Source organism: Carcharodon carcharias, chromosome 15 (assembly GCF_017639515.1).
Source record: "Carcharodon carcharias isolate sCarCar2 chromosome 15, sCarCar2.pri, whole genome shotgun sequence".
Lineage (NCBI taxonomy): Eukaryota > Metazoa > Chordata > Chondrichthyes > Lamniformes > Lamnidae > Carcharodon > Carcharodon carcharias.
This window is the reverse complement of record NC_054481.1, coordinates 57,657,462-57,672,189: the sequence shown is the minus strand read 5'-3', so window position 1 is coordinate 57,672,189 and position 14,728 is coordinate 57,657,462. Positions and strand designations below refer to the sequence as shown.

Here is a 14,728-nt window from a genome sequence, read left to right as displayed (position 1 = left end):
CAATCAGGAAGCAGGCACAGTGATGGATGTGACAACATGATGTGGAAATCTAGATGTCTGTATGCATGAATTGCCAAAGTTGTGCGCACACGAGAAATCTGAAGCTTGTGGACCAATTGGGTACATGGCAATGGATGTGGTGAGGAAAGGTTTCTATAGGGATCACACTTGAGAGAGAAAGTGAAATAGGAGGAAAAGGAGTAATTAGCTTCTGGGTGAGGACAGAATGCAGGAGGCATCAGAGGAAAACTGAGTAATTAATAAGTTAAGATTCAATGTTTCTTCATTGTTGGAATTTCACAACTCTCTTACCACGTGGGTGAAATGTTCTGCCCAGCTTTTCTAATATTAACATTTCTGATTGATGCCTTTTAGTCAGAACTTGTATATTCAAAAAGATTGGCCTGGTGAAAGTGTTTTGGGATGGTTTGGGCTGTTGGTCAAAGAAGTAGCAGAGTCCCAATGAGGCCTTTGGGCCAGAACGCTGGCAAAGGGTGGTTAGAAGTGTCGCAGATATAGATGGGCGGGAATGAAAAGTTATCAACCTGCAATGTAAACTCCGGTTTTTCTCTCCACAGATGCTGCCTACCAGATTCTCCCAGCATTTTCTATTTTCGTACTACATCATGCCCCTAAGTATGAACTTATCTGTATCAGGTTGACAGTTCTTTTCACAACCTTATTTTAATTAGACCTTAAACTTTAACCCTTGAAGAAAAGAAACCCAACCTTGCTTAGCCTTTCCTCAAATCACACAAATCAACTTAATCTTAGTACCAGCTCAAGGGCAAAAGAGGGTTATTGTTTAGTGCCTAGAACTGTATGGGTAAACACCAAACAGATTCTTTGACAATTAAATGGTACACAAAGGAGTGATGTTCAAACTCCACCTTTATTTGCGGTCAACCAGGTCACATAGTGAGGATCAGCAAAGTAGTTATCTTGACACATGCCTTGAGTACACTGAAAATAAAACATTAAATTAATATAAAAGGATGAAATTCTCATACAGAACCACATGGCATTTTCATTCATAAAATACATCCGTTCCACAGAGCATGTCCCATGTCCAGGACACTGTAATGCAGCAGCCCTTGCTGATGGGAATGCCCCAATGCAGCAGTTAGCCATTGCACTTGCAAACAAGAGTGAAAAAAAATGTCCATCAGCAGGAAGATCCTGCAGTAGAGTTAAGCACATCTGTGCCTATTCTAAACTCTGCTACCCATCTTGAGTTTTAGTTCCTGAAACAATGACCCTGTGAATGGGCAATTATCTGTACTCCAGGCACACAGTTCATTACCAAGTAGCAAAAGCACTGTTGGCAATATCTAAAAGGAATACTTTACAATCTATACAATGCTAACATAATCTTTCTGCTATGAAAAGCTTGACAGGTAATCTCTGAAGGGACACATACCTTGCATCACGTGGATCTGTCACATGCAATTTGTTTTTTTTTTGTCACAATCCAGTTAGTTTTGTTCATACTTAAGGCCACTTTCTGCAGATATACCCGTCTGTTTTCCAAAATAAGTTTAAAAGTCCTCCACATTTGTGAAAAACGTCCCTGAAACAACTACCTAAATATTATTCATAAATGCATTATTTGATTAAATGAACTGTAATCTGGGGTAGAAAACATGCTGTTATAGAGAATCGGTTTAAAAAATCCTGCATTTTTATTTACAGCGAGATAGGCAACTCTCGAATCTTATTTACAACAGAGGCAGTTAGCGGTGGATGGCCTGGAACAGTACAAGTAAGCTCATTGTGTACATGCAACAAACCTGTACATGCAACAAACTATCACACAATATAAAAACAGCACTCCATCATGAAGAGTCCTGTACATTTAATGGAAGTAGAAGTACTACATCCAGTTTAACAGTCTCAAGGAGAGCAGAATCACTGTCAGGGCCATTGGCTCATATGTTACAATAACCAATATTCCATTTTTAATACAAAGGGCTCTGAGGTCTTTAACCAAGATATTGGGGATTAAATTCTTGAATTCTAGTTTTCCGTGACTCTGTTCACTATACGTCACATTCCTGGCGCAGAATTGAAAATAAATTCTTGTCCTTTTAAGAGATGAAACGAGAGGGTGCAGGATTCTCTTCAGGATTCCAACAGAGTTCAGAGGTGAGTGCCACAAGGTATCATTTATCAAAGGAAAGAGTAATCCAATGATACTTAATGCACAGAGCTACTCTTTGCCAAGATTGTTACTCCAAGTTGCCATCACTGCAGCTGAAACAGCAAGACAGAAACTTGTCATGACTATTTCATGAATCGTTTTTTAAATAAATGAGTCGACAAAGGTTGCATCAAATCAAGTGTCCTGCTGGGAACAACTCTGAACTACATTGACTCAAAAGATTGTGAATCTCTGGAATTTTCTCCCTGAGACAGTTGTCAATGCTCAATGGTTGGATGTCTTCAAGTCAGAGATGGTTACACTTTTGGATACCAAGGTGAGCAAGGGATATGGCAATAGTGCAGCTGGTGTATCTGACATAGAAGATCAACCGCAACATTATTGAATGATGGAGCAGGCTCAAAAGGCTAAGTAGCCTACTCCTGCTCCTATTTCTCATGTTCTTATGCTCAGCATGTCAGGCAGCAACTGTGGAGAGAAAACCATAAGATACCATTTCATGTCTATGACCTTTTTGGCAGAAGTGGAAGAAATTAGAGATGTGGCAGTTTTTAAGTAACTACAGAGAGGTAGGAGAAAGCAAAGAATCGGATACACAAAGTAACTGCGAGGAGAAGCTTAGCTGTTGGTCAACACTAATCCAGTTTATCAGCCCATCACATTGTCTCTTCCTGCCCTGCTCTCACCATCAGCAGAATACCTGTGGGCACAGACCCACCACTCATGTCATTGCCCAGTAACTGGGTCACATATCAACTCCATGCCCTGGGTACAAGTGCTAAATAGACTGCTCAGTCACAGTACGAAGTAACTGGATATCTCAGCACAATCAGTTGCAAACTGGCTCACAGCTTGAGTGATGCAGGAAGACCTTAAGCTCAAGTTTCATTAATATAATTTAATACAATCAGTATTGACACGCATCAATCTGTGGCTCGGAAAGCGACCTTTACATGGAGCTACCAGGCATCGAATTCCTGGTGTGAAGCAGTGACCAGTAGTGCAGTATTCAGGGTTCTTGCATCCACCCTATGAATTATTTCTTTTCCCTGAGTAGTGATGTGGGGAGGGTCAGTAAGAGCTCCCGTCATTCATTCATTCACCCACCACCACTGTCTGTATTTCCACATCTCCATCCTGGGTAGCAATCATGTATTCATCAGCGTGTTCCAGCATCTCAATGTCATCAGCTCCCACCATAGTGACAGTGTCGTGGCTGGTCTCCAGGCTGCTATCGGTCGTCAAGGCCTCTCCTTCCTCAATGCTGGAGGCCAGAGTCATTGCAACCTGCTCGGTGAGGCTATCAGGGGTTGCTATGGTGATTGCATCTGCTATTTCCTCATTGCTGTCTTCCATGGAAACATTTTGGACAATGATCTGATGGCCAGAGTTGGCCTGGTTCATGATTTGCTGCACAACTTTCATGAGCTGGTTGTCAACCTGAAGAGAAAATCAAGAAAGCTGAACAACAGAAACATTAATGCCAGAGAGGCCAAATAGAAATATTTAAATAATAAGTAGTAAAATCAAAACTGTAGACCCAGGAAATGACCAATTCTCTCTCTTCTGGCGTCAAAGAGCAACCACAAACCACCAACCTGGTGCTTAGAGCCTTGGATCAGAGTGCCCATATCACTGCTTCCAGCAACTTCAGCAGGACCCTGGCAAAGAAACACAAAAATAAAAGGAATGTTGAATATGACAGCTTTAAAAAAGTTACCACCAGCTCAGAAGACATATACACTGCTGCCCACATGCAAATCACACCTACATGATTGCCTCAATGCAATTAACATGTACACACAGCTATCCTCACACACACACATTACATGTGGACTGATAATCCGCATACAATTCTTATGCACAGTAATAACCACACACATAACATGTACACTAACCCACAAGCAATTGATGCAAACTAATAACAAATGTTCCCTCAAATTTGCCTTTGCTGTGCATAGACATTTGTTGCACTTTGTAGTTCCTTTATGATTGGTGTGCAGTTGTACTTGGGCACATCTTCAAGGGACCGCTTCACATGTGTGGTCTGTTTGCCCTTGCACGGCCAGGGGTCCATGCAGCTCAGTGGGAATGTTGCTAATAACACACAAGCGACTCAAGTACACCAATATGTTGTCACAACTCACGTGTACACTGACACATAGATCATGTGCACTAATAACTGACACATAGATCATGTGCACTAATAACTGACACATAGATCATGTGCACTAATAACTGACACATAGATCATGTGCACTGCTGCCCCATGCAACACATCATGCTCGGCTACACTTCAGGGAGATCAATGGCTGTACCACTGCTACCATTCTTCAGAAGTGTGGTGAAACCCACTGTTTTTGAATGTTGCGAGTGCCCCAAGTACCTCAATAATATACTCCTGTGTATTGGCCACCACCGAAGAGAACTCCACCAGCACTGTATGGGGGTCATCAGTGATGATAGTTGCAGCAACGCTATCTGTGGACTGGTCTGGTGACACCTCCAACTGGTCCAGTTCTTTACACCCAACATGACAACCTCCTCCAGAGAAAAGAAAAACACATTAATTTCAGACAGATTACATTCAGCAATGCAGCCCCTGAGCCTGTTCAGTTAGATTATGGCCGATATTTATCTTAACTTGGTTCTGTAATCCTTAATACACTCCTCTAACAAAATCTATCAACCGCAATTTTTTTTGGGGGGGGCGGGGGAGTGTGTTCCGGATTTCCACTATCCTCTGTGTGCAGAAGTGCTTCCTGACTTCACCTAAGATTGGCCTGGCTCTAATTATAAGGTTATGCCCCCTTGGTTCAGTACAAAGAATCACAGAATTGTGACAGCACAGAAGGAGGCCATCCGGCCCATCAGGTCTGCTCCAGCTCTCCAAATGAGTATTATGACTAAAGAACATGAGGAGGAGGCCATTTGGCCCCTCAATCCTGCCCCACCATTCAATAAGATATGGCTGATCTGCCCCAGACCTCAACTCCTCTTTCACGCCAGCTCCTCATAGCCCTCAACTCCCCAATATTTCAAGAATCTATCTACCTCCTCTTTAAATACTTTGTGATCTGGCCTCCACAACTCTCTGAGGTAGAGAATTCTAGATATTCAGTACCCTCTAATAAAAGAAATTCCTTCGCATCTCAGTTTTAAATAAGTGTCCCCTTATTCTGCAATTATGTCCCCTAGTTCAAGGTTCCCCCACGAGTGGAAACATCTTCTCAACATCTACCCTGTCAAGCCCCTTTAGAATCTTGTACATTTCAATAAGATCACTGCTTATTCTTCTGAACTCTATAGAATAAAGGCCTAATCTGTTTAGCCGTTCTTGATAAGTCAACCCTTTCATCCCAGGAATCAGCTTAGTGAATCTCTTTTGAACTACCTCCAACTTTATTTCTTAAATAAGGGAACCAAAAATGTACACAGTACTCCAGCTGTGGCCTCACCAACACCCATTCTCCTGCCTTTTCCCCGTACCGTTGCACATTTGTTTCTATGCAAATAATCATCTAATGCCCTCTTGAATGACTCAACTGAACCTGCCTCCACCACACTTCCAAGCAGTGCATTCCAGACTCAAACCACTCGCTGTGTGAACAAGTTTCTCCCCCCATACATTTGCTTCTTTTGCTAATCAATTTAAATCTGTGCGCTCTCATTCTCTTTTACAAGCGGGAACAGTTTCTCCCTATGGGCCTAAGTGCTGGAAAATGGGATTAGAATAGTTAGTTACTTGTTTGACTCGATACAGACGCGATGGGCCGAAGGGCCTTTTTCTGTGTTGTAGACCTCTATGACTATGAGGGAAATTGTTTTACTATGAGTGGTTAGGATCTGGAATGCACTGCCTAAGGATGTGGTTGTCGTAGATTTTGTTACGGCTTTCAACAGGGTATTGGATAATTATCTGAAGGAAAATAATTTGCAAAGCTCTGAAGGAGGCAGGGGAGTGGGAATAGCTGAATTGCTCTTAGACAGCCAGCATGAATACAATGGGCCAAAGGGCCTGTTTCAGTGCTGTAACTATTCCCAGATTCTAATAACCAGGGAGTTTTTGCAGCTCCCAGCAAAACCATTAGATTTCAGCTGTCTATGCTTTAGAGTCTTGAGTTTCCCCAAAATTTCCTCAATTCTCTACCTCTCTCTGCTTCTTTAAGGTCTTCTTAAAACCCACCTCTTTGACCAAATGTTTGGTCATTTGTCCTAAAATCACCATGTCAACTTTTGCCTGATTATTCTCCTGTAAAGCACATTGGAACATTTCACTACATTAGAAGGACCATATAAATGCAAGTTTCTGTTATTAAAAATAGCGACTGGAACTTAAGACCAATTTAAGCAAATGGCAGACGCAAATTGTTAAATTCCAATCCCACCCAGTGATGCCCTCCATCCCTACCAGGTGCCCACCTGATTTCACACCCACCTTTGGCACGTAAATGTCGATTGAGGGTCCCATGTTCAGCAAAGCCTCGACCACATTTGTAGCACGTGAATGGCTTCTCTCCTGTGTGGAGTCGCACATGTCGGATGAGGGAGCCCTTTTCTCGAAATGCCCGGGTACAGTAGTCACAAGCAAACGGCTTGTCCTCAGAGTGTGTCCTCAAGTGAACTTGCTGTGCGTTCTGGGAAAAGAGATATAAGCAACAGTAAACAGATCTCTCTGCATTGCGTAGAGTCACCACTGAGTGTACAAAGAAAAAAAACTTGTATTTATATAGTGCCTTTCACAACCTACGGACAGAAAGGACTAAATTCAAATTAGAGAGGTGAGTAGCTACACCTGGAATGCAGAGATACAAAGTTACAACTAGAACATATCAGGAACATAGCTGTAATCATAACTTGCATTGATACAATCAGAATGACAGAGTGTGCTATGATTGCACCGACAGCACTGTAATCAGAAACTAGAGATACAATAAGGCTACAACTAAACATACACAGACAGGGCTGTGACAGGAATGTACAAGAAGAACGGGTGACAGTCAAAGCACAGAAATACGCTAGCCACAGGACTGCCAGTCAGAGCTATGATCAAACAGAGAGCAAGACTGGGCTACAATCAAATGTGCAGAGAAACAGGTCTACTCCAATGCTGCCCTCATTAAGTCTCAGTGATACAGTGTATAAGATTTCTCAAATTCTTTTAAAATGCTGCTTCTACAATGCTAATCATCAGATTATTCACAATGATTATCTAGGGATTATACAAGGAAAGTAGGCCATTTGGCCTATCTAGCTGACAGTCGCATATAAGCGTTTGATCACTGATTACACCATCTAACTGCGACTCACATGACTTCAAAGATGTTGCCTTCAGTATCCCATCCAGAGGCTGAAACTTACATTCCACATGGCTGCTCTCACACAAAATATCAAATCCGGAAGCAAATCATTAATGCAGATGGAATTCCCCAATGTTCTCATATAAAGTGCATGATCGGAGTCAAGCCAGTTCTAAAATAGCCTTAGTCATCATATCAGGTGCCTATATAGGTGTCAATTCTGTTTCAGAGGGTAGCATTCTCAATTCTGAATCTGAAGTTTGTGGTTTTAAGATGGCGTCCTGAGACTTGGGCACAAAAATCTCTCTGATACACCCAGTGCAGTGCTGCACTATCATAGGTGCCATCTTTCCAATAAGATATAAAAGATTCCATTACTATTTTGAGCAGTGGAGTTCACTCCAGTGTCCTGGCCAATAGTTATCCCTTAATTAGCATCACTAAAACAGATTATGCAGTTATCATCACATGGCTGTTTATGGGATCTTGCTGTGTGCAACTGACTGCCATGTTTTCTAATTACAAATGACTACACTTCAAAATGACTTTTATTGGGTGTGAAGTGCTTATGGACATCCCAAGTCAAGACAGTCACTATAAGAATGCAAGTCTTTCTTTCACATAGCTAAACATGTCATGGTACTGGTTTACATATCATCCTGTTATTGTGCTGTCTCTCTGACCTTGGTCTTGTATCTTTTGCCACATTTTGGGCATGGGTATGGCCGATCATCCGAATGCGCCCTCATGTGTTCCTTTACATGGGCAATGCTCTTGTACAGTTTGCCACACTCCCCACATTTGAAGCGCCGCTCATTGTAGTGAGACTCCAAGTGCTTCCTCAGAATGTAGGCCGTCATAAACTCCTTCCCACACAGCTCACACCTGTGGGGCTTGTAACCTGGAAAAACATAGGTCAGGCTTAGCAAATATCTATGAGTCATGCTGCACAGTCCGATAATGGAGACCACTGAAGCTTGGGCTCTCCCTCAACTCTTTCTACTCAGCAGAAAGTCAACTTCAGGGGCTGACCCACATCTTCTATGATTTTAAATTGAAAATTATCAATGGGACTGTGCGCTAGAGACTAATTCCCCCTTTAACTCTGTGTTAAACTCACCCTATCCACACTGAAAGATAATATGTTCCAGAATGTCTTCTGCGTAGGATCACTGAACTCTTCACTATCTCTATACCGCATCTTTACAGATCAGTGCATTGATCCTCCACCATCCTGCCCAGCCTTCATTATCCAAATATACAAAAATAGGTGGCCAGAGATCCAGTGAAGTAAATGCACAGCATCAGAACTGAGCAACCAATGCAGTAAATGCACAGTAGCAAGCAGTTGGGAAGCTACTGTGGTAAGAGAACAACTGTGGCCTGCATCAGTATCCAGTGCAGCATATTCCATTCCTGGCATTAGGGGATCTTTATTTAACAACAACATGCATTTGTAAAATACTTTTACCAGAGTAAAACATTCTAAGGCACTTCACAGGAGCAATTATTTGACCTTGAGCCACATAAAGAGATATGAGGACCTGCCAATAAGGTATGTTTTAAGGAGCGTTAAAAAGGAGGAAATAGAGCCAGTGAGATTTAGAGGGAATTCCAGAGCTTAGGGCCTCAGTAGCTGAGGGCACTGCGACAATGGTGGAGCAAGAAAATCAGGGATGCGCAAAAGGCCAGAAATGAACTGAGTGCAGAGATCTTACAGGGTTGTAGGAGGTTATAGAGAAGTGACTGTATGTTAGGGGACTAAATTCACTTTTACCACCATGTCAAATTTGGTAAGAACACATGCTGAAAGGCAACAATAAAACATTGTGACCTCCGTATGTCAGTGCTCAGTCAGTGTTCCATTTTTTCTCTACACTTTCTCTCCTGTAGGGTCAATGCATTGTGATCTTGTTAAACACAAGACCAATAAGGCAGCATAACCTAACAATCATATTCACGATCATGGTTAATACAGGACTGAAGCGCTCACTTCTATCATTCCTCAGGTATGAAGCATGGAATCTGGCTGCAAAGGGAGTGCTATGAGCAAAGTAGATAACCTGGATTTGCAGACAAATTGAATCAGAGGGTGACAGCAACAGACCTACTCCTTCAATGTCCAGACCAGCACATATGGTAAAAGCAGCACCCACACATTGACCAGCAGAGAGCTGCATTGATGGGCTCATTGAGAGAGAAGGGACTGAAAGACAAGGTGATAAGTTGGGATTGATCAATGAAGAATGAACAGAATTATTGGAAATAATTGTCTCGTTTAATTCCTAAAATTTCTAGTGAGTTGATCTGAAGATACGTTTAATTGGGTGACCCTCTGTGATCTCTACACTCCCCCCAACTCTGGCCTCTTGCACATCCCCAATTTCCTTCCCTCCACCATTGACCTTCAGCACCCCCGACCCAAAATCTAGAATTACCTTCCTAAACCTCCCTGCCTCTCTCCCCTAGAACCACAGAAAAGTTAGAACACAGAAAGAGGCCATTCAGACCGTGGTGTCTACACCAGCCAAAAGAGAAAAAAAACAGCCATTCATTTTTAATCCCACTTTCCAGTACCTGGTCCGTAGCCTAGCAGGTTACACCACTTCAGGTGCAGATCCAGGTACTTTTAAATGAGTTGGGTGCTTCAGCCTTAACCACCAATTTAGGCAGTGAATTCCAGATGCCCACCACCCTCTGGGTGAAAAAGCTTTTCCTCATGTCCCCTCTAATCCTTCTACCAATCACCTTAAATCTATGCCCCCAACCCCCTGACCCCTCAGCTAGGGAAACAGATCTTTCCTGTCTACCCTTTCTAGGCCCCTAATAATTTTGTACACCTCAATTAGTTCACCCCTCAGCCTCCTCTGTTCTAAGGAAAACCACCGAAGCCTATCCAATTTTTTATTATAGCAGCAATTTCCAAGCCTTGGCAACATTCTTGTAAATCTCCTCTGTACTGTCACCAGGGCAATTATGTCCTTCCTGTAACGTGGTGACCAGAACTGTCCAAAACTCCAGCTGTGACCCAATCAGCATTTTATACAATTCCATCATGACATCCCTGCTTTTGTCTTCAATAACTCACCCAATAAAGGAAAGCATTCCATATGCTTTCTTTATCACCTTCTCCACCTGCCCTGCCAACTTCAGGAACTTGTGGACATGCACTTCAAGGTCTCTCACTTACTCAAACCCTCTTAATATCCTGTTTATTGAGTATTCCCTTGCTTTGGTTACACTCCCCAAATGCATTACCTCACATTTTTCCAGATTGAATTCCATTTGCCACTTTTCTGTCCACTCAACCAAACCATTAATATCTTTCTGGAGACAACAGCTATCCACTTCAGTATTAACTACACGGCCAATTTTTGTGTCATCTGCAAATTTTCCAATCATGCCTTTCACATTTAAGTCCAACTCATTAATATATACAGCAAACAGCAAGAACTCAACACCGAGCCCTATGGAATGCCACGAGAAACTGCTTTCCATTCACATAAATCGACCAGAACCATTTGTTTCCTGTCGCTGAGCCAATTTTGGATCCAACTCTCCACCTTTCTCTGTATCCCATGGGATCTCACTTTTCTGACCGGTCTGCCATGTGGGACCTTGTCCAGTGCCTTAATAAAATCCATCTAGACAACATCCATTACACTACCCTCATCAAACCTCCTTGTTACTTCCTCAAAAAATTCTATTAAGTTAGTAGGACACAATCTTCTACTAATAAAACCATGCTGACTCTCCCTGATAAATTTGTGCCTTTCTAAGTGATAGTTTATCTTGTCTCTCAGAATTGATTCCAATAATTTGCCCACCACTGAAATCAGACTGGCCGGTCTATAATTTTCTGGCTTGTCCCTCGCATCCTTTTTAAATATTGGTACAACGCTTGCAGACCTCCAATCCTCTGGTACCACGCCTGCATCTAATGAGGATTGTAAAATGATCCTCAGAGCATCTGCTATTTCTTCCCTGGCTTCCTTTAACAACTTAGGAGACAATCCATCTGGCCCTGGTGATTTATCCACCTTCAAGGATGCCAGTCCCTCCAGTACTTCTCCTCTCATTATGCTTTTGTATCTAATATTTCATACTCCTCCTCAATTAGAATGTCTGCATCATCCCTCTCCTTAGTGAGGATAGAGGCAAAGTACTCAATGAGAACCCTGCCCACATCTTCAGCATCAACACACAAGTTACCATGTACATCTCTGATAGGCCCTACTCTTTTTTTTAGTTATCCTCTTGCTCTTAATGTACTTCTAAAACCTCTTAGGGTTTTCTTTGATTTTGCCTGCCAATATTATTTCGTATCCTCTCTTTGCTTTTCTAATTTCCTTTTTTACTTCACCCCTGTACTTCCTAGGCTCCTCTAGGTTTTCTATAGCATTAAGCTTTTTATGACTGTCATAAGATTTCTTTTTTTTTGCTTTATCTTACCCTGTATGCTTCTTGATAACCAGGGGGCTCTAGATTTGGCAGTACCACCTTTTTTCTTTGTGGGGACATGTCTACATTGTGCCCATAGAATCTCACTTTTAAATACCTCAAACTGATTTGACATCGTTTTCCCTTGCAGTAGCTGTATATAATCCATTTTTGCCAGTTCACCTCTCAGCTTTGTAAAATTTGTCTTCCCCAAATTTAGAACTTTCGCTCCTGTTCTATCTTTGTCCTCCTTTATAGTGATAATAAATCTAACTGTATTATGGTCACTATCTCCAAAATGGTCACCCAATGCTACTTCATCCACTTGTCCAGCTTCACTTCCTAAGACTAAATCTAGAATTGCATCCACTCTCATTGGGCTTGTTACATGATGGCTGAAAAAGTTCTCTTGAATGCAGTTCAAGAATTTTTGTGCCCTTCACACTGTTTGTATCTCAATTGGTGTTAGGGTAGTTGAAGTCTCCAACTATCATTGCTCTACTGATTTTGTACTCCGAAATCTGCCTACATATTTGTGCTTCTAACTTCCTTCTACTGTTTGGGGGTCTATAGTAGAGTCCTAGCAATGTGGCTGCCCCTTTTTTATTTCTCAACTCAACCTATATGGCTGCATTTGATGCTTCATTTAGTATATCATTCCTTCTCACAGCGGTTTCCTTAACCAATAATGCTACACCCCCATCTTTTTTTATCCACCCACTATCCTGACTGCAAACTCTACATCCAGAGATGTTGAGCTACCATTTTTGACCCTCTTTAAGCCAAGTTTCCGTTATAGCTATGATATCATGCTGCCATGTATCTATCTGTGCCTACAGATCACTGGCTTTATTTGCTATACTCCTTGCATTTAAATATACACCTTTTAACAATGCCAAATTCTTGTGCTGCACACTTTTTAACCAGTGCTTCTTTCTGTCTTTCAGAGTCACTCACTAATTCTCCATCTCCCGTTCCCTGCTCTGAATTTGCCCCAACCTCTGCCAATCTAGTTTAAATCCCCCTTAGACAGCACTAGCAAATCTCCATGTGAAGATATTCACCCAGTCCTGTTCAAGTGTAGACCATCCGGCTTGTAAAGGTGCCACCTTCCCCAGAACCTGTCCCAATGCCTCAGAAATTTGATGCCCTCCCTCTTATGCCAGCCATGTTTTCAATCGCTCAATTCTCCTATTTCGATATTCACTTGCACATGGCACTGGGAATAATCTGAGATTACTGCTTTAGAGATCCTGCTTTTCAATCTCCTTCCTACATCCTTAAAAACTGCTTTCAGGACCTCATCCCTTTTCTTACTTAAGTCATTGCTACCAACATGCACCACGGCCTCTGGCTGATCACCCTCCCCCAGATGAATGTTCTGCAGCCACTCCGTTACATCCTTGACCCTGGCACCAGGGAAGCAATATTACATCCTGGAGTCACGCCTACGGCCATAGAAGCGCCTTTTTGTTGTTACTCACAATAAGTGCTTACATTGGAAGAAATGAGTCCAAAGCTCGTCTTTTAGTTCAAGACAGCTCTGCATGTAGCAGGCTCTCCCAGTCCCTTCCACACCATGGTGTTGCAGCTATACCCATTTATAGATGAGCCAATGCCCATCACCTGTTTTAACAATGCAATTGCCTTAACAATGTAATTGCCAGTCAACAAGATGATTGTTATTGGACAATGTAATCACTGACACACTGACAATTGTTCCCCTAACTAACAGATCCCTCGTGGCTGGGTGTCCCTGGATATGGAGCACGTGGTGTCTGCCGGCACCGTCAAGGCCTTCCATGCCCGGTGGGCACCGCAGGGTCTGGGGTGCTTTATCGACCCCCTTAATCACATTTTGATTTGAGGTTTGTAAGTTTTCTTTAAACTTTGTCTTTGGTTTTACAACTAACCTAACTTAGGGGCTGTGTTTACTTTATCCTTCATTTTGTTGATTTAGTTAATTAGGTTGGCTTTAAAAGAGCTAACTAACAGATCCCCTATCACTACTGGTCTTCCCCTCTGTACAGTAGAACTGCCTGTGGTGCCATAAACCTGGCTCTGACTGCACTCCTCCGAGGTACCAACACCCTTACCAGTACCCAAAACGGAAAACCAATTGGCGAGCGGGACCCCAGGGGACCCCTGCACTACCTGCCTAGTGGTCACCCATTGCCTTTCTGCCTTCAAGCTCCTAAGCTGCAGTGTGACTATCTCTCTGAACATGCTATCCACGTAGCAGTCAGCCTCACAGATGCACCACATTGACTTCAGCCATCACTCGGATTCCAAAACCCGGAGCTCAAGGTTCTGCAGCTTGTGACGCTTCCGGCACATGTGGTCGTCTAGGACAGCAGCAGCATCTAGGACTTCCCACATGTTATGGGACACGCATTCCATACAACTGAGCTGTCCTGCCATGATAAAAGCAAAAAACTGCGGATGCTGGAAATCCAAAACAAAAATAAAAATACCTGGAAAAGCTCAGCATGTCTGGCAGCATCTGCGGAGAGGAACACAGTTAACGTTTCAAGTCATTAAGACTCTTCAGAGTCATATGGACTCGAAACATTAACTGTGTTTCTCTCCGCAGATGCTGCCAAACCTGCTGAGTTTTTCCAGGTATTTTTATTTCTGTCCTGCCGTGACTTCAACTTACTTCCCTTATGTTAACTTTACTTTGTTTTGCTTATACTATTTTATTTTAACTGGCCTTGACTTAACTTTACTTCCCTATTGCTTGTGTTTCTTACTGAAATCTAAGTAGCTTCTTCTTTTAAAAATAATGTGTTTTTCTCATTTTCAACTACTGAAGACCCTCCCGTTC

At 42.4% G+C, this 14,728-nt stretch overlaps 1 protein-coding gene across 7 annotated transcripts in view; it reads right to left on the bottom strand.

Moving 5' to 3' along the window:
* Positions 1-873: 873 nt before the first annotated feature.
* Positions 874-14,728, bottom strand: part of e4f1 (E4F transcription factor 1) — a 33,716-nt gene continuing 19,861 nt past the window's right edge. For 4 of the 7 annotated variants that reach the window (XM_041205873.1, XM_041205869.1, XM_041205874.1 and 1 more), the window contains exons 10-14: positions 8,145-8,362; positions 6,600-6,798; positions 4,548-4,705; positions 3,760-3,822; positions 874-3,601 (exon numbers count right to left, since the gene is read on the bottom strand). In XM_041205873.1, the coding sequence (XP_041061807.1) occupies positions 3,257-3,601; positions 3,760-3,822; positions 4,548-4,705; positions 6,600-6,798; positions 8,145-8,362 (983 nt within the window). In that variant the 3' untranslated portion in view covers positions 874-3,256. The remainder of the gene's footprint in view (positions 3,602-3,759; positions 3,823-4,547; positions 4,706-6,599; positions 6,799-8,144; positions 8,363-14,728) is intronic. The other 3 variants (XR_005945261.1, XM_041205875.1, XM_041205871.1) reach the window with 3 other exon arrangements.